The following is a 25,925-nucleotide window of genomic DNA, read 5'->3' as shown; positions in this document are numbered from 1 at the left end:
CTTGCTAGAGAGGAATAGCTGTTAAGAGATAATAAGGGATCTGTCCATTTTCCAACATTTTAAATCATGTGCGTTACATGATCTCTTTGATTTGAATTCCAGCATCAGGACCACAGAAAGCCAACAAAAGCTAACAAAATGACCAGTTAAAAAAGAAAACACACACAAACCAGTGTGGCTTTTTTCTTCAAATTTAATATTGCATTGCTGGATTTTCTAGTATTTTAAATGAAAAATATATGTAGTTAGTTCCATGTTGACAATGTCCTTGAGGATTTGACAGTGAGATTTTCCAGCAGTTGCTCTTCGTTAGAATCCTGGTGGTGTTTAATAAGGCAGCCAAACTGCTGGCACCTCGGGCTCGTGTTTGTTCTCCGAGGGCTCGGGGCTGCTGCAGTAAGCACATCGACCAGGGCTGATCATTACAAGGGCGTACGCCACCATGAATAAAAATGTCACACGTTCTCCCATCTCACAGCGGTACAAAATGTCAGTCCTGTCAAACAGACATTGCAGGTAGCACTGAGCAGTCAGTACAAATTGGGAAGCCGAATATTCCCCCAGCTTTCTGATATTCTTCATCTGAAGCAGAAGAAAAACAGTTGTTAACCTATTAGCTGTGATTTTAAACTCTGCTGAGGTAGAAGATGGATAGGCTTTAACACATGGGGATAAATACATTCCTGGGGTCTGGGATTTTTTGCAATGTGTCTCTCCATCCGTGTATGTTGAGGAATAGAATGAAAACAAACCACAGCAAAATGGACCTCATTTTGGTAGAAGTCCTCTGGAAAAATGATCATCTCAGTGAGATTCTCTTTCAACCCCTTCCCTGTTTTGCCTCTGTGAATAGTTGGACAAAAGCCCTCCTTGCTGGTTTGCTGTAATCTGGAAAGGGCCTGCTTCAATGAGTTAAGGGAGTTTTCCTTCATGGTCCTGTCATTATGCAGCAACGTCACAGAGAGCTGGGGTTTTATTCTCCTTCTGGGCAAATGAAGGTTGTGCTGCTTCAGGGTAAGGCCTATTGTGCAGTGCAGAGTCCATAGGATATGTTCCTTCCTGGCTTAGTGTAGCACCAGGAGCATCCCTGTGTGTTCACTGAGTTACCCATCTAGGATTGAGGCATGGATATTGTCAGTGCAGGATTCTGCTGTTACTGCAGGGTCTAGAAAAAAATCTGGTGTAAGAAGTTAAGTGCAAAGTGGTGCCAAAATATCAAAGAAGTTAGAAGAAATTATAGAAAGTCAGCAGTGGTTGCCCGAGGGGACAAGGAGAACAGGTAAAAAGGGCTGAAGTGTTCTGTGTCACAGTGAGTATCTCAAAGAAAGGGGCTCAAAGTCCATTCTTTGCGTAGATATTTCTTTGGTTTTTCTGACACTTTCTCAGAACAGAAATCCGGTGTGTGTGTGTGTTTAGTGTAGTGAATCGTGACAAATGAATCCCTTGCCCAAATGGTGGTGAGTGCTGGAGTAAATTGCTAAGGAAAGCCCAGTGAGGAGCAGGGATGGCAAAGCTCTGCAGGACCAGAGCAGAGCAAGTGGAAAGGGGATCAGCAGAACCCTGGCCTGCTCCTGCCTTGTGTAGTTACTGTCTGCAGCATGATCCTTTCCTATCCAGGGCCTCACTACACGGGAACAAAATGGAATCAACACGTGTGAGGCTTCTTTGAACCAGAATGACTCTAAATTGAATTAAATGTTTTGTGTTCTGTTTGTGGGAAGAGGTACCAACTGCATATAGCTCAGTGTGCAGTGGCTTTCAGACTGTGGTACCTGGGCTCTGTGCCAGGTAAATAAGAGGCTGTTGACAGGCATCTCCTTTGGAAAATGTCAGGAGTTCTCAAACTGCAAAGTGTCAGATTGTATCAGTTTAATGGTTATGGGGTGGTTTACATTTTTTTAGAACTGAGTGCACGTATAGATGGGAGGAGGTCAGGGTTGATGTTCAGCTGCTCAGCAGGCACAAAGTGAGAGTGGACCACTAAGTGGTCACAGTCTCAGATTTTACTGATACCACCTTCTGTGGGTTTTACTGCTGGTTTGCATAGGACAGGGACTTTCCTGTCGCTGGAGCTGGGAAGTGATCAGAAGTCTTGACAGGCCTTTAACCACAGATACCATCATATTCCTCCTATCTACATCACAGAACAACACATGCTGCTTTGGGCATGGCCTGTCTAAGGTTCCTGAACACACATAGAAAAATATATGCATGTCATTTTCAAAATTCTTCCCTTTATTTTCTGTAATTGCAGACAAAGAAATAAAGTACCATTCAGTTCTACAGCCCAGGAGTTTATTGTTTAAGGCATGAGTTTTTAGAATAGCATCAGTTATCAACATTAATAATCCACAGTGGTGTTCCCCTGGTTTTGGGATTTTGGCTTTAGGTGTTGCTGCATTTTTGCCAGACTTGTTCTACCTTCCCTATCTACAAATGTGGCTTGAAGAATGAGGTGTCCCTTAAAACATGGAAATTATTTTTATCATAGGACCCAGCAGATTTCCGTTGAAGTATTTCAGAGTGTAAATTAAAAATATATGCTGTAAAGCATACACTGTTCCTGTCATCCCAGTTTGTGAGCTGTACATAAGGGAGCATGTAAAAAGCAGAGTGTGCTGTGCAGGGATCTGGATGGATAATAAAACAGCTGCCTCGTAGATTCCATCTGCTTTCTCTACTGAATCTTTTTAGGTACCAGACATTTTTCAGTGTTATTATTTTCTCCCTTTTTTTTTTAATTGAGTGTTCAGTTGAGGTCCAGCGTGTTCTCCCAAAGTCAGCACTTCAGGTCTCTTGCAGCCTGGTGTGTGTGAGCCTGGCTTCATCCAGCACAAGGCATCTCTCTCCCATGGCTGATTGACTTTCAAGTATTTTCAAACCAGTCCTCAAGTTTGGAAGGAAACAAGATACTCATGTAGAAAAGCTTTGCTTTGGAAATTATTGGAAACACCCTCACTGCTAACTGAGAAAGAGAAACACTTCTTTCTCCACATACTGACAAACCCGTTTTCATCTGGTTGCGTTTCCTTTGAGCATTTCCTTCTAGTTGCACTTGTTGTTACACATGAACTAGCACCTCTAATTTACTCACAAGGCTCTGTTTTGAATACCACCTTAAAAAAAATCTCAGAAGACATCCACAATTAGTTTGAGATAATATTCTGCCCACAGGCTGTTACCTTGCAGAAGAAAAATGATCCTTTTGTAATGTTTTCTCTAGTATAAAACCCTAAATAGCTGTATTGCGAAAGTTCCTTGGGTATATAATAGCTACTTTATGAGATGTGGGATCTATAATTTTTAAATAGTATTTTGATAGTGTAAAAGTGAATGTAAGATTTCTCTTGCTCCAGCATCTCATAGCTTAAAGTCACTTGTCTGATAATTAGTAAAGCAGTGCCAGATCCGCAGTCATAAAATTGGCTTTCTGCAAATTTTCTGTCTTGTTGCTTCAGAAGTATTTAGAACAAGACAATTAAGCAAATATCCAGAGGAAAAAGGTATGCTAGTAAACAGCTATTGGTGAGAAAGTGCTAATTTAGGCATTTCTCCCCTTCACAGTAGTACATACATTTAGGACCATACCTAGAATAGCAATTTAGCAGCTTTTAGCACTGCAGCCATGTGCTGGTTAGTGCCCATTCATCCCTACAGCCCAGGTAATTAAGTTGATATTCCAACACAGCTTCACCTGCTGACCTTTTAGAAACAATGTGTTTTGCTGCATTAACAAATTAACTTCAAATCGGTGGCTCTCCCAGTAAACATGGAGAGTTTGAACATGCTTGCTTATCCCACTGTGGTGACAGACAGGAGCACCAACACTGGCAGTGCGGCTCTGGTAAAGTCCCTGTTCCCTGCAGGTGCTTCCCCGCCGCCCTGGGCCTGCTCCTGCCTGTGTTCACAGCCCTGTGTTAAGCCAGGCCTGTCCCTGCTCAATGCAGAGAGCACTGCTGCCAGTGGGGAGTTGTGTCTTACCCTGCTCTGAGATGTGGGGCTCGGCAGTGCAGTGTGTGGTGCAGCACATACAAACCTCCTAACAAACTCCATTGCTGGCAGCACTGGGTAACTGAAATTGAAATCTGAGTGTTGGATTTGCCTGTGTTGTTACAAGCACTGAGGTCACAGTTCTGGGAGTTAACATGATGCCTGGTTAGAAGTCCAAGAGACAAAAAAGGCTTCTACACCTTTAATCTTTTCCCAAAGCAGCATTTGTATGTCTTTATTGTGGAAACACGTAGAACTGTTTTTTGATCAGAGATGATTTAGATAGGTGATATCTAAATCTCAGCTGGAAAAAATAATCTAGTGACAGGATAAGGAAATGAAAGAATTGGCTCCTGCAAAGGAGTAGTTTATTTAAATATAAATATATAGAGTATTTGTAGTACGTTCATTTTCACTTACACAGAACTAAAATGATACTTGCACAAGAGGTTTTGAGTTCTAGGCCATCATGGTGCTTTAAGGTCTGGCTTGTAATTGTTGGTCACTTCGGAGTGAAATCCAGGACAGGATCTGAACATAAGCTCACCTTTAAGTGCTTGAAAAGTTTTTTTCCATGCTCTTAAATGTCTGGTTTGAGGCTTTCTGCATAAGTTTTCACTAGTACTAAAATCACTTGAGGTTTTAGTGAAAGTGTTTTTGAATATCCTGGTTTCCCTTTGCATAAATGTAATCTAGAACACTTGGACCTCAAAGTCCAAGATTCCACCTTGAACACCTATGTTGTGTCAGTAAATTTTGACTGTCTGGTTGGAGTGCTGTCCCTGCTGCCTTTGGTGACAAGAGCTGAGTTCGGCCCAGGCAGACACGGTACCTGTGCTGCCGGGGCACGTCGTGGCTCATGAGGTTTGTCACTGGTTTGGAAAAACAAAATAAGAAAAATGGGATTTTGTGAGGTGAGTATGAAGGTAAATCACGTGCTGTCACATGCTTATGCCACTTTTGCCAGGACATCAGCAGTGTTTCCATGCAGGTGACTTTAATTTAGTCTCCACTTTGCTGCAGCAGCACAGACTCCGCCCGCCGCGGCCGCCGCCCCCAAAGATCCAGCGGTCCTCCAGGCCCGTGAGTAGCTGGAGATTGTTTCGCTACCACAGCTTAACACTGCCTGAGTTATGCTCTTCGTAGCACTACTAAACCCTGGTAGTTTGGATTGTCAAACTCTGCACAAAAGCCATGTGTGAATTATGCTCCTAAACTGCCTTCTCTCTGCTGCGGCACAGCCCTGGGACCCGCGGTTGTTCTGCTTTTCTCTGGCGAGCCCTGCAGCTCTCGGGCAGCTCTGCAGGTAACTGGGGCTGCTCTGGCCACGTCTGGTTTGACTTTTGCAGTGATTTCTTACACACAAAGCCCTGCTAGACTGGCTGGCAGAAGTTTTTAGCCAGTGAGCTTTTGAAGACTTGCACTGAACTCAAATCTGAAAGGAAGCAGAAGTCTGAAGAGAAAATATTTATTCTCTGCAAGTTACTCTTTAAATTAATTTGGGATGCCTAATTCTTCTCCATGGGACAGATGTGTGAATAGACTTGAAGAAAACAATGTTGATCTTTGGCAGTAGAACATTGGCACTGTGTTATGGGTGACACACACTGGGTAATTCCATGGTGTAAAACAAAGGGATGGCAGGTTGGCCAGAGGAAGGGACTCTTCCATGGAAAATACTGACAATGCAGTGCCTTTACTGTGTTAGGCAGGGATACCTTATCTCAGCAGTTCTCCCCCCAAAATACTCGCTGTAGGACAGTTTTTACCTATGGACTGTGCAGGATGGCATTAAAACTGGGCGCCCTGCAGGGTCTGCAGCAGATTTTTATTTTCTTTAGAGGCACAGGCAAGACGTATCAATTTAGGAGGGGTATTGGTTTTTGCCACAGCCGTGGAAGATATTTATGTGTATTCAGGACTTCAGCTTTATGAATATAATTCCCCCTAAATAATCTTGCTTCCTTATCCATACACATTACATGCATAAGAAAGAGAGAGATGCAAGTTTTCAAATCTAATCTTGCTAAAACTTGTTAAAATGTATTTTGGATGAGCAGGTAACTGGTTAACAAGTGCAACTGGGTGTGTGTTTTAACTTATGGTCTCTGGTGCATGTTCCTGTGTGACATTTCAGTGGCATGTGTTTCTTCTCTTCCCTCTTTTTAACTCTGGGTGTTTAGCTTAACAGAGTCATTTTAATGTTTTTTTTCCCTGAAGACTTCTGTTTTCTGTGTTTAAAAAGCAGCATTGTCTATGATTATGTGTGTTCTCTTAAATGCAATGGGCATGGGAGACTCTCCCAGATGCGTTTCACTAGGATCAGTCTTTCCATGTACTGTGGGATTCCTGTAGTGCTTCCATGCCCTCGTGTTCCACATTTGGCAGGTGTAAGGGGGCATGTTGTGATTCCTCTGTACTGAAGTTGCTGAACTGTATTGTTCAAATGGAGTCATTTATTATGTGGAAGTCTTGTTAAGACTGTTTAATCTCCCAGCTGCAGTGTATTAATAGTCCTCACTGTAACATGGTTGGTTCAACTGTCTTTGCTCCCAATGTGATTGATAAAAGGTTGGAAATGTTATAATGAAAGCTCCTGTTGCATTCCTCTGGCTGTGTCAGTAAGTGGAACAGAAAGGCTTCATTCATCAAGGAGAAATTCAAGATAAATGTAAATTATTATAATCAATCCCAAAAATATGCTTGTACAAAATATACATAAATTTGTTGTTGTTCAGAACTGTTATTTGGCTTTTAGTAGTTGCAACACATTTCTGTATGTGTAAATAATACTTTGTGCAGGCTGCTTTTTCCCTCTCAGGCTTGGCAGCTCCTACAGAGGTGGGTATCAGCAAGTGATTTATCCTGGCCTTGTACACAAGCACTGAAGGAGGAGACCAGGCCACATAATACCAGAATTCCAGAGAAGTACTTTGTGCTGTAAGGAGGAATCCATGGGCACTAGCAATTGCAATATGAGTAATTGCTAATAATAAAGCCAAAAACACAGACCAAAGAAAGGTTAAGGAAGCAGAACAGAGATGTTCTTTGCATTCTGCTGCTTTGGAAATGAGTGGTGGTGGTATTATGAAAGAGAGAGGGTTGTTGCTTCTAATTAATGGAGGTCTGTTTGGATTAATAGTGGCTGTTTGGAAACTTTATTCAATTAGAAAAAGTTAAAATGTAATAATTATGCATAAAGTTGATGGGGGCAGTAATAAGCACATTCAACCCTTCTGTCCTGGAAGTTTACCTTTTTTCTTTTGGCTGTGTGCTCACGTAATTGGATTTCTTTGATACTTTTGCATTTGATAAGCATTTAACCTTGCCTCTGTGGCTATGTGAGACTCAAAATCCAGCAAGGAATGGACTTGATACCTGGCTTTTCCCTGCAGTTCCCTGTGAACAATGCTCTAAATCCCGCTTAGCTTTGTCACCCCGCACCGGGCTGGAGGCCCCCGGAGCCACCCCAAACTCTCATCTCTCTCCCTCCTCGGCAGCACACCCACCCAAAAGGTGAAAGTGTTCCCAGCATGCTGACAGGCCAGCTTTACACATCAGCTCCCAGCTCCCATTTAATTAAGCAGCTTGCTTTCTTCCTCTCTTTCCCTTTCTCCTTCGCGCTCTCCTCTCCCCCGTTCCTCCTGCCTGTCGCCCCCCTCTCCCGCACTCCTCTCTGCGGTCTCTCCCTGTTTTATCAGCCCTAATGAAGCAGTATTCTTCATCGATCCTGCTGATTGCCAGCCCATTCCTTTTGTTTGTTGGCACCGAGCCATTCTGCTGCGCTCTGACAGCTCAGCTCCTCTAATTAGCTCTGTTGTTCTTTTCCCCATGTTTCACCACGTTGCAAGTTCAGTTGAAGTTGCCACAAACTTAATCCTTCCATTCCTGCTATAAATTCACATTCTTAAGCTGTCTTTATTGTAGAGAGGAGCAGCCTTGTGTGGGGACTGATCTCCAAGACCTTAACATCTGACCTTTTCATAAGCCCTTTTCCTAAGAAATAGTGGCAATACAGCTCTGGATTTCTTCATCGTATCTGCTGTGCACCGTTTCCTTTGAAATGAAAATTCAGTGCAATAATGCTGCTGCTTTTTTTTGCATACTGGCATGTAGGGCAGAAGCACTACACACAATTTGGTGGCTTTCTCCTGACAGAAAAACTTGAGATTATGTGCCTGGGAAGAAAAATTTAAAAAAACAAAACAAAACCAAAAGAAACCTGGAAAGTCCCCCTCCCCCAACAAATAATATTTTTTAAAACTTCCTTAGTCACCCCAGAGCACTCAGACTGTAGGCCATGAACAGCTCCTTTCTGTTGTGCCTCTTAAGGGAGCACAAGCTCTGGGAGGTCAGGAGCTGAACTGTATTTCTAACTTTATTTGGGTGTTTGGGGATTTCTGTTGAGATTAGCATTGAGCTGAGCCAACAGATCAAACTATTATTTTAGGTAGAGTTGTACTTTCTTAGCAAAACACATGAAACTGGTGTGTACAGTCTGTCCCTGATGCTGCAAATTCCCACATTTGACTCGCAGGGATAATTTCAGCATAGGATTCCTCACCAGTGTAGGCTGGCACATACACAAACTTTGAGCACAAGTGCTTATTCCTTTCCTTAAATAAGGCTTATGCTTGTGAAATAAGGTTTTTGCTTGTGGAGATCCTGGTCAGAAATGAAGTTCCATACATTAGAAAGTGATGATGGATATGTATTTGAGATTGGTTTGGCAGCAACATCATCTTCCACAGAAAAGGTTTGGATTTTGTTACAGACAACAAAAGATTAATGTAATACCAGGAGTGATAATGATGATATGGCTGGTGAGGGTTTGTGTTCAGCTGCTGGAAGAAAGCAAATTTTTAATGAAGAATGAGCTGAGTTTTTAATGTTACAACATTTATCATAAGTCCACATTTTGCAGCGCTCCCTTACACAGAAGTCCTCAGCTGAGGAGTTGGGTCCCTAGGAGCGGGTGGCCAGAAGGGTCGTGGTGTCAGAGCTGAGCCCCACTGCCCAGTGTGATGTCCAGAGCACATGGGCATTGCCAGCTTTACTCTCACCACTGGCTGCACAGGGGGAAGCTCACACTTAGGGAATCGTTTCTCCAAAAGTTCAGCCCATACCAAACAGGACATGGCAAATAGCAGATAGTTAGTGACAAGGATATATGTTTCATTTGCAAGTCATGGGGCCATGTGGTTTATATTAATACTTTAGATTCATTGGTGTATCCACGTTCATGTGTAACATCGTTGCGGCACAAAAGACAAAGCAACACCGAATGGAAGATCCCTGTAGGATACTGGTGGTTCTCAACATCTGTTATCTGGGTCTGCTGTTGGATCAGGGGAAGTGTTTGATGAGATGTCTCTGTGCATGCTGCAGGTTCGCCCCCCAAGACCTCATGTGGTTAAGAGGCCCAAGAGCAACATTGGTGTGGAGGGCCGGAGGACCTCAGTGCCCAGCCCAGAACAGTAAGTACTGTGCTGCTCTGCTTCTCTCTACTTGCATCAGCAAACAGCGTGTTCAGAACTGGGACTCACCAAAGGAGACATTAAAAAATACTGCAGATCAAAGTTAACTAAGTTTAACTAAGAAAAAAATTGATTTAAAAAAAAATGTTTTGGACCATTGTAGAGGAAGTGTGAAAAAGCAAGTAACCAAAGTTTGCTTGTGGGAAAATTCTGGTTTGCCAAGTTACACACACTCTGATCAGCCTGTTCAGTGAAAGTTTTCAGGTGTTGGAGGTTTGCTCATTTCTTTGTTGTTTTGTTTTACACTTTTCTTTCAAGGAAATTGTCAGTTCCAGCCCTGCAGATGCAGTGTTCTTGCCGGGCTGTACCTGGAGGGTGCAGAACTGGTTATCTTACAGTGATGGCAGAAGGGGCTGTGTCTGTCTCTGGGGTGCATTAACAGGACTGTGATGTCTGTGCGAGCTCTGTGGTGAGGGCTTGCAGGGCTTCGCTTTGCACAGTACCAGCAAATTTATTCCCCCTTTAGCTGTGGCAGTGAAGGGGGAATGATCCAAAGCAGCTGTGCTGCTGCAGCCCACTGCTCCTGGACAAAAGGTGTTGGTTTCCAGTGTCTCTCTTGTGCACACCAGTATAGACACGTTCTGTTACCTCAGGGAGGCTTTTTCAGGCACTTTCACTAGTGTCACTTATTCAGGGATTTTTGCAAAGAAGACGAGGTGTGTGTGTTGGAGATTCTTGACGGTGCCAGAGTGGAGTTAGCAATGGGCCCTTGGGGTGGCCCTGAGCAGGGAATGGATGTACTGAAATATGGATGTATTGAACTGTGGATGTTCTGAAGTTGCCAGCACAGCCCAAGGGACACTGCTGTGTGTGACAAACACACTGGAGGGACATCAGCGGGCATCAGTGCATGGACAGCTCTTTCCAGCCACCCCAGAGTGGGGGTATACTCTGGCTTTGGCCTAAACTGAACAGTGACTTCTCTGTTGTACAGGAATATTTGTCCATTTTACAGTGGAATTTGGTTGCCCTCTTGTGGATCAGATGCAGCTCCTGCAAAGGGCTGTGCTGGCCCTGCACAGAGGTTGTGGGGATTTTTAAACTAAAAGCATTTTCTTAATGTTTAATCTGATGGCTCACTGCATGTAGGTGGAGGATAATTGAATCAATTTAACATTTATGTGTGTTGCTATGGAGGGTTCTGCATGTTTGGGTTCAAAAGCTGCTGACATCCCAGTATTGCTCACTGCTAAAGTGTATCTTCAATTCCTGCCACTATCAGACATAAACATGAATGGTAAACATGCTGGAAATATATTGTATTTTAATTATTTTATTTGGATCTAGTTTATTGCTGCTAATTTTAATGAGTCTTTGCGGGTAGGCTGTTTTCACAAAATACAGAATTTTCATGATGTTTCTCACAAACTTTCTTTTTTCTGTCCCAGTAAGAAGTAATCTTTGTATAAGTGTTCTGAAGTGGAAACGAGAGATGTTGTCTCTTTAAAAAATTCACACTGTTTTCCCTCTCTTGGATAACATTGGAATGGGTGAAAACACCACAATACATATTTTCACTCATTTTACCTGGTAGCACTGGGGATTAGGAAATTTATGTCTTTAGTTATACAAGTTAGTTCTTTTTATATGTGCAAAAGAAATACATTGTTTTGGGGATATCTATGTTCATTTTCTAATCAGTCTTCAGTTAAAGTGCAGAGGATCAGGAGCAGTGACTGCAAAGAACAGCCAAGATCATGGCTCATGTCTGTTGTTAAACCAGTGTGTTTACAAGAGCTCGGGGGAAGCACTGTTGTTTCTCCAACAAAATTATTGGTGGTTTTTTTTCTATTTCAATAACAAGTTGGGGGATTGTAGAATTTTGTCAATAATTCAAGATTTGTGATGTCTGATTCTTAAAAATTTGTCATGAAATCTAAAATTATAATTTTTTTAAAAAGCTTTTTTGGTTCTAAGGTAAGAGGAATAATTTGTAGAGGAGAGCTCAGGAAATGCTGAATACCACCTGGGGCAGCCCTTGACACGTGGGATGTGCCTCTTTTAGATACAAATTAGTTGTTCACAGAAAGAAGATGTTGCATTTTTAACAGACAGGCAGTTTTTGGAGAGCTCCCTTTTACACCCTAGCAAGATTTCCTGTTACATGTGGAATAGGCTTCCAGAGTGCTCCGGGATCTGTGTCCTGGCTGGCTCCAGGGCATGCCGAGTGGGAGGAGAGGAACTGGGACACTCGGGGGGCAGGCTCCCAGTGCCCGGGGTGTCAGAGTTCCAGGGCTGCAGCCCGTGCTGGGACAGGTCGCTGTGGCCCTGCAGCAGCCCCGGAGAGCTTGGCAGAGGAGCTCTGCATTGCTTGGCACTGGGAGTACCCCAGCGGGCACTGCCCAGGATTTGGGATGAGCTCGGTGGAGCTGTGTGGGATGGGACAGGCTCGCAGGGCACTGGAAATTCCAGATGTAACCGGGCTCTCAGGGCCCCACCACGCAGCAGTTAGGGGTGCTGAAGGTTTTCCATGGCCTTGCCAAGCAGGGAGCTCTGACTGACACTGACTGTGCAGGATATGCAGGAAGGAATTCCACGGGTAGGTCTGTGCTGTGTTCACATGGAAGAGTTCCCAGGTAATCTCCGCAGTCCCAAGCCTCCTCTCTCATAGCGGCAAGAAAAAGCCCGTGCATCCAAATCCCTCATTCTCTGTATTTTACTGTCTAAGAGGGACAAATTCTTTAATTCCCTAGAGTTTCTATGTAGCTGTTCTTTAAAAAACTATGTCAATAAAATATAATACTTCCTCAAATCTGGGGAGCCCTTTTTAGGAGAATAATGATAAGTCCATACACCTCTTTGTGCCATAATCTCAATATTCAGGAAAAAGCAATACCGTAATAAAATATACAAATTTAATTTTCTCATAACCAAAACATCCTTTTAAATTATTACAGAATTCTCCTTATTAATTCCCATATCCTGCACTCCCATTTTCTGTATATATATATTTTTTTCTATCTCAAGTACGTTTAGGTGTCAATTAAATTTGAAATATCTACATTTGTCAGCATTTCATTTTTGGCCAGCGTGATGTGCTGGCTGCTTTGTCCATGCATCCTGACACATGAAAAAAGCTCCTGAGATGCAGATCTTCCTCATTAAAACGGAGTCCCCGCTCCGCTCTGGTGCCGGCGCCGTGGAGCGCGTCCCGGCCGCGCGGCGCCGGGGCTGACACGGGGCTTGGGGCGGGCGGCGCTGGCAGCCCCGGGGGCACGGGCACGGAGCGGCACCGGGGCAGCCGCAGCCCCGGCAGCCTGCCACAGGGGGGGGTCCGACCCTTTCCCCTTCCCTTTTCCCTTTCCCCTTCCCTTTTCCCTTTCCCCTTCCCTTTTCCCTTGCCTTCCCGTCTCCCTTCCCCTCTCCAGCCCCTTTCCCGCAGCTCTGCTCTCGCAACTCTCCGTGCAAGGGGTCCTGTGAAGGCAGGGGCAGCCGCGGGAGAGCTCCCGAGCTCGGTTAATGAGGGAACAAGCACTTTCGGTGCATTCTACTGCCTCAAGCCAGTGAAAAATGTACACTTGGACAGTTTTAGATTGTTCACACCTTATCTTGGACTGAAATCTCTGACAGAGCACAGCAATAGCTAAACTCAGGGCTTGTTCTTTTCATTTAAGCTCTTGCTACATGACCAAACCGGAGCCTGTTACCTTGCCCTGTAGTTAAGTTTTTTTGTACTGCAGTGCCATTGGTGATCTGGCCAACACAATCCATGTTATTTCTTCAGAGTTTGTTCCCAGTTCACTGAATTGCACACCATACAGTGCATTGGGATGGGGCATATTTGGAGGCAAACAAAAGGTACCTGAGCAGTGCTCTGAGGGAATGTACCAATTCAGTTGTTACATGTAGTTACCAAGCACTGAGTGTATCAGCAGGATATGTGGAAATTTAGTGTGACTCTGGATTTCTGGACGTAATTTTAGATTTTCTGGAATCACGTTAGATGGTAATTTCCTCTTCTAAGGAACACAGATATATGTATCTAAGTACAAAACAAATATTTTTAAGTATCTTTGCTTTCTTATTTATTTTAGGTGGAGCTTTTTGTTAGTGTAAATTGTTTTTTTTCATAGTCACTTTCTAAAAAAAAAAAGTTTAAAAAATGTTATAACAAATGTTTACTGCTGCAGTGGCCCCCACCTCCTTCCCCTGGATACCTGTTCCAGCAGGAGAGGGGAAAGCAAGCAATGCACCAGCTTTAATTGGAATAACGCAGACTGTGGTTTAATACCATCGGCTGCAGCCACTGCCACCTGTTAGAAACTTTTTATTAATTAGCTCTGACCTGACTGTGAGTAAACATTCATTGGCAGTGGCAACTCGGGCCCTCTTCTCTTTTCCTGACCTAATCTTTAAGAGCTGATTCTCAGTTAACTGCTGAAGAAAGGAACACATACACCTTACTTGACAAACTGCATTTCATACCAATCCTTGGACAGCTTAGGTTTTATTCTAGAGTGAAGCAGTTTCACATGTGAAAAATAGATACAAGTAGGAACTGGTACCCTGGAGTCAGCTCCTCTTGTGCATCAGACTAAATGTCTGTAAAGCAGAGAGGGAGATCTAATGTTTGTCAGAGCTCAGAGAGCCTGAGGAGCAGAGCTGTCTGAAGAACAGAGAGGTGCCCAGCCCTGTAGAGAACGTGGTGGGGAAATGTGGTTTCTGTATTGTCCCCTGCTCTTTGGTGGGACTGTGGGCAGCGGTTCCTTCCCTTGGGCATCCCACGGCACCCTGCCCTTGGGAGAGGGGTTGTGTTCTGTGCCTGGACAGCAGAGCTCAGCGTTCCCTGCCGAGCTCTCCGCTGTGCAGTCAGTTGGGGTCAGGATGATCTGGGTCTCTGGAGCCCCTGGTTTCTCTCCTCAGGAGCTGTCACTGTGACCACTCAATAATTTCCTTTTCTCTTCCTGTTCCCCAGCCTCGTAAAGCCCATGCGACACTATACAGTCTTCCTCTCTGAGGACTCCTCTGATGATGAATTTCAGCAGGAAGAGGATCCTGTCTCTGGCTTCTCTGAAAACTTTTTCTTCTCTGCTCCTTTCGAATGGTCTATCCTTTACTCTTTTGTTGTGTTCATGCCAGCTTCAAACAGTGGGGTTTGCATTGCTCAGGGCACCTGCTCCTGTTCTGGGATTTTGGAGATGCTCCTGGGGTCTCTGTGCAGTGCTTGATGAATGGCCAGCATTTCTCCTGCTTGTTTGTTTTGATGTTGAGCAGCATGAAAAAGCATCCTCCTGCATGAAACACTGCAGCAACACACAGCTTATGGGCTTCCATCGACTCGAGCTCTGTGGGATGTCACCCTTCCATTTGTCCTTTGTTCCAACATGCTGCTTGTGCTCCTGTCCAAACCTTCCACAGTTCATTCTTGTGTGGTGCTGCTGTGCTTTTGGGTTGTCCTGTGCGCCTCGTTCCAGTGCAGTTATCAGCCTTTTCCAGTGTCACCTGTTTGAATCCAGCCTCTCTGGCTCTCTGGTCTGTCAGGTATCACATCCCTGCAGGTGTCCTCTGAGGGCATTGAGTACAATCTGACAATTATACAAGAAGCAGGAAGTTTGTTGTGTCTATTTGTATCCAGCTTTTGCATTTGTAACTTGTACATTCCCAAACCTCTCTAACTCAGTCTTGAAAGACGGTGCTGAACAGCTGGGCCAGAACTGCTCATTGATGCTGTGGCTGGAGGGTTCTGTCCCCTGCCCACGGTGCCCGTGGTAGGGGAAGGAGCACGGCCTGCCCAGGGCGCCCATGTGAGGCTAGAGGGGCCCTGCCAGATGCGGGTTCAGCTGCACTAAATCCTTCTTGCTGCCTATTGGAACATCCCAACCCCAGCGGGCAGCTCTGAGCTGAGCCCTCACTGAATGTCAGCAGAGGATTTGTTATTTCCTAACCTCGCCTGCTCGAGGATTTCTAGGGGATGAAAGGGAGATAAATTGCACAGGGCTGCATTCATTATTTTAACAAATGCAGTCACTGGTTTGACCAGAACCTGTGGGAAGAGGCGCTGGGGTACTGTGAGCTGCTGCTTCAGAAATCCACATGATGCCACATCCAGGCAGTTCAGGAGCTGGGAGATGGATGATGCCCAGTCACAGCTGAGCAGCTGAAGCCTGGCAGCCACAGCTGGTTCAGACCAGGCTGGAGAAGGAGGTTGCCAGTGGGACAGAGGGGTCTGCAGTTGCTGAAATCTATTGTGTGCTGCAGACACAGGTTCAGTGGCTGACAGGGAAGGGATGTGACTGCAGGCAGGTGGGATGGAGAGGTTCAGTAGGACAGGGCCAGAAAATGTTCCCCCACTCGTGTTTGGGGTAAAGGAGACCAGTTTTATTTGCAGAATATCCCTTGGGGAGTTGCAGTGTGACATAGAGTGACGTGAGACTAAAGACACAACCAAAGTTTGTGAGATCCCCTCCTGAGGCTGTGTGCCATCACTGTCTGCCTGGTACCTGCAGTGCCCCTGTCCTGGTGCGGGCTCTGTGCCTGCTGTGTGTGTGCTGGGGAGGGAAGCCAGCTGGGCTCTGTGTGAATTTGCATGATATAGATTTACTATGATAAAATATGGAAAGGGGAGGAGGGTTCTTCCATAGGATGTGTTTTTGCAGGTCTCACAAGTATTTTCTTTAAATTGAAGGCTTGTTTAAATGCCACAGTACAACTGGCTGCCAGTCAAGTGCCAATCCCTACAGCCATGTGTGGCACTTGTTTGTTATTAATTGGATGCACATCGTGCTGCTGTTCTCTGTACACACACCAAAATGCAAATGGCCTGGTTCAGTTTTTTGCTGAGGTATGTGCAAGAGAAGCATCCTGCTAACTCAGCCTTGGCTGGGAATGCAAAGGAGGTGTCTCCGTAATGGATTGTGGTGTTTCTTGATAAGATGACACCAACGAAATCATTGGAGCCTGCACAGTGTTCCCAATTATTGCAGGAAAACACTGAGTTATGTTGTGTGCTGAGTTAGCTCAAAGCCCAAGGATGTCAGTGCCTGCAAACATGGGGTGCAGAGGTGTGCCTGGCCCGAGGGGAGCCCAGACAGCCAGCATGGGGAGCTGGTGTCCCATCATCCCTGCTCCGAGAGCTCCCTCCTCAGCCTGGCTGTGCCTGCATGACCACAGCTTTCCTCTGAGCAGTTCCCACTTGGCTCTTGCCCTTCTGAGCACCCTCAGGTACCAGGTCCCCTCTGCATGTCCCCCTGCCCTCGGGCACTGCTCCCAGCCTGCTCTGCACAGGGGCTATCTGAGCTGTATTTGCTACTGGGGAGCCCTTTGTAACACATCCAGCTTTAGGAAATTGTGTTCAAAACAAAGAATTAGAAATATGGTCATTTGCAACGTGATTTTTGGTTCTGTGCCAGGCCTCAGCCGTACCGGGCCCTGAAGGAGTCGGACAGTGCCGATGGAGAGGACGTGGGCAGCCCGGAGAAAGCGAGAGAGCCGCTGCCTCCGAGCCCTCTGCTCTCCAGCAAGGCCTCAGAAGTCAACCTCCTGGAAGATATCTTCACCAGCTTGGAAGTAGAAGCCCAGCCCCAGCCCCTCAGCCAGGCCAAGAGCCTGGAGGATCTGCGGACGCCCAAGGAGGAGGCGGAGCAGCGCTGCTCCTTTGAATACCAGGTCAGGGGGTACCTGTGTCCTGGGGGTGGCCCAGAGCTCATTCTGAGAAACTTTTTCATATTATTAGGTGGATCCTAATAATAATAATCATCATCATCATCATCTATTTCCAGGGGTTTGCTCATGTGTTTCAAATTAATTGCTGAATTAAGAAATGGCTTAAATGGGACTCAGTTAGAAGTAACTGTTTCTCTAAAGCCTTTCCTTCTGAAGGAGGGAATATTTGCCCTGTTCCTCAGAATCTGTTTTTCCAGTGGCTGTCACACACACTTATCTTTGAAGTTGATGGTCAGCAGTGAGAATAAGTAATTGGTAATTTTCAGGTGGCCTCCAAACTTTTTTTTTTTAAATCTGGCTATTTTGGGCTAAGCATCATTTGAACAATCTCCCTCTGAAGAAAACAGGATTGTTTGTGAAGGTCCATAGCTCGGAAAGTGTTAAACTAAAGCAGACTCCAAGATGTTCATCTGACATTAAAGAAGCAAATGTCATTTCTACCTTAGAATAATATTGAATTTAGTGTTACAGTCAGATATTTCATTTGTCAGCTTTTTCTGTGCAGCAATTAAGGCTCCTCAGCTTCTGTGCCTTGGACACAGGTGTGTGCTCCTTACTGGGCTATGACAGATGCACAACATGTCCCAGCTGAACAACCCCTTGGAGGCAGAGCTGGAATTGGAGCTGCAGAGTCCTGGCTGGTTCCTGTCTGTCCTTCCTGGCCACATGCTCTTGTCCCTTTGCACTGCCTGCAGCCTGGGGACAGATCCTCTTCCGTCACAGCAGTCTGAACTCACTTCCTGCTCTGTGTTGGGGGGACATCACTAAGAGTTAATGCTTGTTCTGCTCTCTTGCAGAGAATGGATCTTGGTGTGTCTGAGAGGAATAGGATTGTGCCAAGTATGAAGCTGTCCCACCCTTACAACAAGCTGTGGAGTATGGGCCATGATGATATGGCTATTCCCACCAAATACTCCCAAAGCTCACCTGAAAGACCCTTGGCTGCGCTGGGTAACATGCCCCCCATCACCAGGAGACCCCAGAGCAGGGACAGTGGTCTGGCTCCTGCAGAAAAGGATGAATCCAATCCTGCCATTCAAGGGAATATCACCATTCCTAGGCCACAGGGAAGAAAGACTCCAGAACTGGGGATTGTGCCACCGCCACCAGCACCCAGAGCTTCCAAGCACCAGGCTCCAGCTGGGTCAGCGGAAGTCCTCACCACTCATGGGCGCAGCCCCTTGGTTTCAGATCTTATCCCAGAGCCCTTTGGGGCTGGGAATGTGTCCTTAGACCCTGAAATGCAGCAGTCTGTAAATCCCTCCTCTCACCCATCACAGCTGCTGTGCAGTGCTGCAGGCACTGCTGAGATGCTGCAGCCCGTGCGGGTGAAGACGGAAGGTGCAGGTAACGAGGGCGACCTCCTGCTGAGCCTGCTGGACCCGCTGAGAACCGCGGGCTGGCCGGGCTCGGCCCCGCAGGGCTCGGCCCCTGCACCCGCCTTCGGTGCCCTGCCAAGTGACTTTGTGCCTCCTCCAGCTGCACCGTTTGCCCAGCCCCTTGGCTACCCTGCCCCAGCTCCACCACCTTTTCTACAGCCCTCCCCGAATCCATTCACCCAGACACTGCCAGGAGCCCTTCCAGTGTCCCTGGTCAGACCCCCGAGGGGCTCCTTCACCCCCTCCTTAGGTCACGCGTACAGCTCCAGCTTCATATCCCCCAGTGCCAGCTTCTACCCACCGCAGAGACCTCAGCCCCACATGGCCACACTGTCCATGCCAAACCTGTTCAGTCAGGCTCCTGCTATGCCAGCAGCTGGCTCCTTGCTCCTGCAGAGCCACAGCCCTTCTCCCACCAGCTCCCTCCAGCCAGCGTGTCTGGGTGTTCCCTCCAAACCCCGAACGTTACAGGTGGGCCAGCCCAGCACAAGGGTAGATCCCAAACAAGCGCTGGCTCTCCTGGCCAATGAACCCCCTCTGGTCCCTGCCAGGCCAGCCAAGGGCTTGGAGTCAGCGTTACTGTCCTCAAAATCTGAGGAGACAAAAGATCCATTTGAAGATCTGTTAAAAAAGACCAAGCAGGATGTGTCACCCACACCAGGTAAGGTGGAGCAGCTCAGAAAGCGATGGGAAACCTTTGAGTGATGCACCCCATGGCCTTGGTGTCCTTTTGGAAGGGACAGAGTGGTTTTTTGGTTTTTTTTTAGCCAGCATAAAACCAAGCATTTCTTTTAAGGAAGGCTGAGGCAGGACCGCTGCAGGACCATCACTGAGCTGCAATTCAACACGAGAGCTTTTTGCCCACAGGTCAGTCCCCCGTTGTCCCAATCCCTGACACTGCTCCCTCACTCCCCACCACCAAACCCTGGGATTCCTGCACTGACCAAAGCGTGAGGGGAGGTGGGTTGGGTTGGGATTTCCACACACAGCTTTTCAGACAGTACTACTGATGCACAAGTTACTCCCTCCCTGTATTTTCAGTCCTTGGCACACCTGGAGCATGGCACAGCACACTCTGCTGCAGTTCATTCCTGCCTCTGGGAATAGGCGTCAGTTTTTCTGGCATTACACACAGAAATACGACGTTTTGTTTCCACATGCAAAGTGCAGCAAAGCAGCCTGACTTGTGGGCTGCACTGAACTGATCCATCAGGCTCTGTTTGTGCCCCCTGAACCCCAGCCACCCCGGAGCTGTGCTGACAGATGGGCTTTGGTGGCACTTTTGACTGCCTCCCCAAACACCGACAGCTAGGGCAGAGTTGTCACAGGCCTGGAAACCACAGCACAGAGCAGCTGCTCAGGGATTGGTCCTGCATCTCTGTTGGGAAACTGGAAACACCAGCAATTATTTTCATTTTTTTGACTTTGTTTTTGTTAAATACATCAGAAAATAGAGGCCATAAAGAGTATCCTAGTTCTTATATGTGTATCTTAATATTATCTATCAATATTATACATGGCAGTATATGAATGGAATGTAACAATATCTTACTTGATTATTACAAACAAAAAAGAGAAAAAACTTGGGGTATTACGGTTCCCAGCTCCTGAGTGCGGGTGAAGGCCGGTGTGCTGACGGGGCTGAGGGCAGGGTGTCCAGGAGGAGGGATGGGGCTCCGTGGCCTCGCTTGAGCCTCGGGCTGGCCCCACCTGGCACGCGAGGCACCGAGCGCAGAGGGCACCGGGCAGGGGATGCTCAGCTGGGTGTTCTGAGCCCCCTCTCTGTGTTCTCCAGACATTTCACACGAGCCTCAGCATCCCCCACAAAAGCTGCTGTCTCTGATCATTTCTGTTTCGCTTCAGTGGTGCTTTTTTGGTTTGTTTTGTATCTGGGCACACTCTGGTGTAAAACCTGTCACTCTCACAGAGGAAATCACGTCACCATTGAGCCTTTGATAAAGGAAATCGTCTTGGACACATGGGGAAATTCTTGTAAAGCTTTATCTGATTTCCAATGTATCTATTTTATTCATGTAATCTTGGAAGTTTTCTTACTCTGGGGACTAGGAATGGCTGTCTCTGTGTTCAAGTCTGGGCAGTACAAAAGAAAAGTACTCTTAATATCTGAAATGCTGCCGGTTTTGGGAAGACCACAGTATTCCAGGAATATTCTGTTTCTGTGCAGTGCTGTTCCTTTGACAAGCCATTCACTTGGATTTGTATTTTCTTTTTGTGTTGAAAGACAGATGAGTTTAGTATTGCATAGTAAAATATTTAAAAGTCTAAGATACCAGTTCCATTTTATTTTATACAGTTCAGAATATGAATGTTATATACAATTCAGTCTGGCATTTCAGAGCTCCTTTGCTATGAGCTGGATGATAAAACTTTCTGGATTATGGTGGATGTGAATGGGCATTGGATAGTCCTACCTGTGCCAAGCAGGGCTCCACAGGCCCTGTTTAAACTTGGTAATGTCACACAGTGATCAGATGCTGAGGAGCCCATTACAGATGCTTGAAATTACTCAGGAAATTCTGTCCCACCACAGTTCATTTCCATCTCTGGTTACTTTGCTGATAGGATGGATCATTTGCTAAGTAAGTTTTGGGCACTGAAGAGTATTAACACCCATTTATTCACCATCCACTTTATTTAGCACCTCTGAGATCCAGGAGGACAAGGAGTTTGTGACTTTCCTCACGTCTGGAGCAGGGTTTGCAAGCAGGAGACTCTTTTAGGGGTTTCTTGTAACATAGGAATTGAACTATCCCTAGGACAGCATTTAGGGACTTTTTGTCTTACTTAAACTCAGGAATTCCTAGCATGATTCATTCCTGATAGTGCCAATTGTAAACAGTTTGCTTGTCTGAACCAGTTCTGGTTCAGTGCTGGAAGGAATTTGGATGTTTTTACTAATCCAGTATAAAAAATGTTCCTGGTATTATTCATCAGTGACTTTATACTCGACTTCGTCCATGTTCCTGTACTTGTCCTGTGTTTGGTACCATTTTGCTTATTTACAGCTGCTTCCTGCCATGAGAAGTAAGTTTATTTAAAAAACAAACAAACAAGAAAAACCTCTTCAAAGTTTATGATGCATCTGCTGCTGCACAGGAGCTGAAACCAGTTCTGTGTTTTGTTCACTCTGGGTGGGGGCTTCCAGTTCACTGCACATGGACGGGGCAGCCATTGGACACAGAGTCCCTTTTTCCCACATTCCAGTCTCTTTATTGCCCATAAAGTCAGGGATTAATGGTAAAAGGCAGAGCACAGCTCAATGAGGTGAACAGAGAGAGCAAGAGGTTTCCCCAGCTCCCTCCCTTGGCATTCAGCAGCTCTGTCCTGCTGCTGGGCAGAGCTCTGCACCCTGGCCTGTGCTCAGGGCTCTGGGCAAAATCTGACAAATCATCACAAAAATGAATCCTTTAACTGTGAAGAGCCATCAAGTGCAGGGGGTGTGGCACAGAACACCATCAGCCATCCAGGCAGCAAGGTGTTCTTCAAGGAAAAAGTCACAAGTCAGCAACCAGGTCTGTTTTTAACCAAATTTTATTGTAAATTTCTTTTGAAGGACATTCTAATTATTTACAAATTATAAAATTTACAATTAAAAAAGAAATCAGGATCATGATCATTAACTACAGCAAGTCCAGTTTTGTGAAAAAATATATTCAAAAATTAAATATCAAAAGAAAGTTAAGTTCATTTTTGAAAAAAAAAAACCACCTTCCATAAATTATTTTGCAGAAATGCTCAAGACACTGACAGAGTATTTTAACGCCTTTGCTAATACTGGCTTTGGGTGCTTGGAGTGCAGCCCTGCACGGCCGGACCTGCCGGGGGCTCCAGGGATTTGTACCTTCCAGGGATTTGCAGGAACTCGGGGAGCTCTGGGAACACGGCCTGGTGTTCAGCATCCCGCGGGCTGGAGGAACAGGGGCTCTTCTAGATCCTGCTGCTTCCTCCTTTCTGTACAGTGTAAACACCAAATGTGGAGTGGAGCAAAAAAGCAGAAGCGGGACCTGCCCCTGGGGCGCTGGGGTGGAGGTGGCAGAGACCCCAAACCCCCCTGGAGGTTACTGCACCCCCGGGCTGCAGGAAAGCACAGCGGCCTTTGCCTGGCAGCACGGCCCCTGCCCCTGCCGGGAGAGTCCCCCACTCCCCTTCCCTCGGGCCAAGGAGGAGTTTCTGTCTGTGCCCAGCAGCTCCAGCCTGGTGTGGGGCATCAGCCCCACTGACCTGGCACGGTCTGCTGCCCTGGAGCCTCCTGTGCTCAAAGCCACAGGAAAACCCCACTCACCTGCTCCCAAAGCCCCATTGCCACAAGGGCACCGGACGGTGCCACTGGCTCTGCTCCCCAAAGAGCAGCTGGAAAATGGCCAGAGCAAACCAGTGCCAGAACAGTGCCAGCAGAGTCACTGCTGATAAACTGCTGATAAAAGCAGCAGCAGCAAGCTCCCACCTGCAGCCAGGGCATCTCTGTTACTGCATGCTCCAGCTGCCTCCCAGACACAGCCAGCTGGGATCACACCTTCAACTCTTCTCCACTACCAGAGGGAAAGTGATCTTACAGACACTCCTTTGTTTTTTTTTTAAATTTTCATTCTTCTGTCAGCAACTGCCTGTGTGCAGAGACCCTTTCTTACACAGACACATCTGAGCAGTAGTTCCATGCTCCTCCCTTTGCTTGGAATTACAGAAACATTTACAGCTACAGTAGAAAAAAGATAAATCCAAAAGCAGACCAGAAGAAACAGCATATTTTTGTGGCAATGAGCTACAGTGGGCAGGTTCCCACCCTGATTTTTAATAATGGAGATTAAAAAGCAGACCCTGTTCTAAAATATTCCTCACTGACAATTGTAGGGATTATCCTGAAACACCAATGACTTTAGACTTTACCTGGCCTGCTGTGCTACATTTCCTTCCACAGCCTCTGCCACATTATGCTAAAGAAGAAACAGCACATTCAACTGCTGAAACAGTAACACAGGAGAAGTGAAGCCACAAAATCGAACCCCTTTTTAGGGCAGTGGAAAGCAGATGCTGTGTCACTTACACCAACCCTGGCTTGGGTTAAAGGATTGGTTAACTGAATTCCACTGTTCTGTACCAACAAGGCCAAACCTGTCAGTCCAGAGAGGTCAGTTCTAGAACTATTTCTTTCTCCCCTCCTCACCCCAGCAAATACCACCTGATGCTCAGCTCCTGGCTCTCACAAGGGTCAGTTCTGTGGTCAGCTCTGAGCCCTTGCTCGGGGTGTGGCAGAGCCGGATCAAACAACACAGAAACATCCTCCTTTCACAAAGGTTAAACTGTAACTGGCACCTCAGGATCAGAAAGGCACTTAAAATATTCCTGTGGTTTGGTCTGGTCTCAGGGAAAGCTCCAGCAGGCATGTCTAGCACAGCCCAGTTGGCCGTGCCAACTCTGGCACAGCTGGAAGGGCAGCAGCAGCTCTAGGAAGGATTTTCCACCACTCACTCACCTGGCTTAGCCTTGCAGAGGAGCCACAGACACGTGTCTTTTTTTAAAAAACCATATTGTTCGCATTATTTCTGAACAGAGTGGTTTAATTCCCATTAACTGGACCTGCTTCAGGGTGGTTTTTCTGTTGCCTGCACGGCCATGCCCGTTCCCACAGCGCCGAGCCGCGTGAGCAGCAGGCGCAGGGGCCCAGCTGGCTCTGGCTGTGCCACAGCCCTGTGTCCTGTCCGCTTCCGTGTCCCCCCTGTGCCACAGCCACTGCTCCCTCCCCCTCCCCTCAGCAGTGGGGTTTTTCCTCCCCAGTGCTGCCACTTTTGCTGCCAGAGCAATTTGATAGGAATGGTTTGTGGGATGAGCTGCCCTAAGCAGCACGGTGGGAGCGGGCAGTGCCATGGGCAGTGCCAGCAGCTCAGACTCAGGGCCGTGCAGAGCTGCCCCCGCAGCCCACAGCCCCTGGGCAGTGCCTGCGGCAGCTCCGTGCGTGACCCCGAGCTCAGATCAGCCGCTCGGTTGGGGGCATCTTGATCACGTTCCACATTTCCACTCGGGACCCGTCTTTCTCCTGCCGGCTCGGGCTGTACGTTCCCTGAGTCGCTCTCCTCCTCTTCATGGCAATCGCCGTGGCTACAACCACTGCGAGGAGCAGGGCAGCCCCCGCAGCCCCGACTGCTCCCACCACGGAGGAGTGGCTGAGGTGCGCCCACACTCGCTGCTGTGGTAGAACAGGGAGTTACTCAGAGCTTCCACCAGGACGCTGCTGCATTTCACACCCCTCAGCCCCCAGTGCCTCCCTCAGCTGCGCTCTGCTGACAGCAGTGCAGGGCAGGAGCTCCCCCTTCCCCTGTCCCCTCCCTGTCTCACAGAGCCCAGGGAATGCACAGGAGGCTGGTGACCCTTTTCCTGCCTCCCTCTTCCCTCCATGCACACCCAAAGTCCAGCTTCTGGCAGCTCTAGCACTGGTACCCTTGGGAATGTCTAACAGCACCACATCATTCAACACTGATTTATACAAGGATTTTGATCCTGACAATTCCCTGTAACACGGGGCTGTCACAGGGCAGGAGGTCACAGCTGCTGTTGCTGTTGAAGACTGTGAAAACCTCACACACCTGAGCTGAAAGAGTTTGAATGTTTTTCAGCTGTTGACCAGAGCAGAATACACAAACCAGCCATGACCTTCCCCAGCTCCTGAGTGGGACCCAGGGAGCTGAACCTGCACAGGTGCCTCAGGTCACCCTGCCTTGGAAAGCAGATTTAATGTGCCTCTCCTGCCTGGGAGGGAACTGGAGCCAGAGCCACTTTAGCTCCTGCCCAGCTCCTGCTGAGGTGAGCGATGGCCAGTCCAGGGCAGCAGGGAGGGCAGAGGCTCCCTCGGAGCCACTGGTGTGCAGCAGTGCCAGGGCCTGGCTGGGGCGGCATTCATGGCACCGCTGCCCCATGTGTGACGTCCGTGTCTTCGTGGCCAGGCCTTAAGGGAACTGGGATGGGGTGGATCTGCTGCTGCCAGTGCTGGAAGAGCTCAAGGTCCAGGCAGACCTTGCAGGTGCAGGTCCTGGGCACAGCAGGGCCTAGATTAAGCGCTCTTCGGGTGGCACCTTTAGGACACTGTCCATCTCCAGCCGAGCTCCTGCCACCTCCTGCTGGCTCGGGCTGTAGGTCCCCTCGGACTGGCGCCTCTTCCTTGCCGTGAGAATCATGAATATGAGACCAATACTGAGGAGCAGCACAGAGCCACAGGCTACAGGGACAGCTACTTCAATTAGTGGGGAGGGGAAGAGAGCACCTGGAGTCCCTTTCTGTAAAAGAAATTAATGGAGAAACAATGAAACTCCAGTGGTTACAATAACTGCAATAACTGACCCAAATG

The 25,925-nt window shown here is 47.1% G+C and overlaps 2 protein-coding genes across 12 annotated transcripts in view; one reads left to right on the top strand and one right to left on the bottom strand.

Annotated features, from left to right (window-relative positions):
* Positions 1–20,854, top strand: part of DENND1A (DENN domain containing 1A) — a 159,570-nt gene extending 138,716 nt beyond the window's left edge. For 3 of the 8 annotated variants that reach the window (XM_069032080.1, XM_069032074.1, XM_069032078.1), the window contains 5 exons: positions 5,014–5,073; positions 9,379–9,467; positions 14,443–14,571; positions 16,877–17,132; positions 17,987–20,854. In XM_069032080.1, the coding sequence (XP_068888181.1) occupies positions 5,014–5,073; positions 9,379–9,467; positions 14,443–14,571; positions 16,877–17,132; positions 17,987–19,273 (1,821 nt within the window). In that variant the 3' untranslated portion in view covers positions 19,274–20,854. The remainder of the gene's footprint in view (positions 1–5,013; positions 5,074–9,378; positions 9,468–14,442; positions 14,572–16,876; positions 17,133–17,986) is intronic. The other 5 variants (XR_011155642.1, XM_069032075.1, XM_069032077.1 and 2 more) reach the window with 5 other exon arrangements.
* Positions 20,855–20,955: 101 nt separating this feature from the next.
* The window catches only part of CRB2 (crumbs cell polarity complex component 2), a 58,629-nt gene continuing 53,659 nt past the window's right edge, over positions 20,956–25,925 (bottom strand). For 3 of the 4 annotated variants that reach the window (XM_069032070.1, XM_069032072.1, XM_069032071.1), the window contains exon 15: positions 24,681–25,854. In XM_069032070.1, the coding sequence (XP_068888171.1) occupies positions 25,627–25,854 (228 nt within the window). In that variant the 3' untranslated portion in view covers positions 24,681–25,626. Of the gene's footprint in view, positions 25,855–25,925 lie in introns of all 4 variants that reach the window. The other variant, XM_069032073.1, reaches the window with a different exon arrangement.

The sequence above is a fragment of the Aphelocoma coerulescens genome, chromosome 17 (assembly GCF_041296385.1).
Source record: "Aphelocoma coerulescens isolate FSJ_1873_10779 chromosome 17, UR_Acoe_1.0, whole genome shotgun sequence".
In the NCBI taxonomy this organism is placed as follows: domain Eukaryota; kingdom Metazoa; phylum Chordata; class Aves; order Passeriformes; family Corvidae; genus Aphelocoma; species Aphelocoma coerulescens.
Note: the sequence above shows the minus strand (reverse complement) of the source record. Positions and strands in the feature narration are given on the sequence as shown.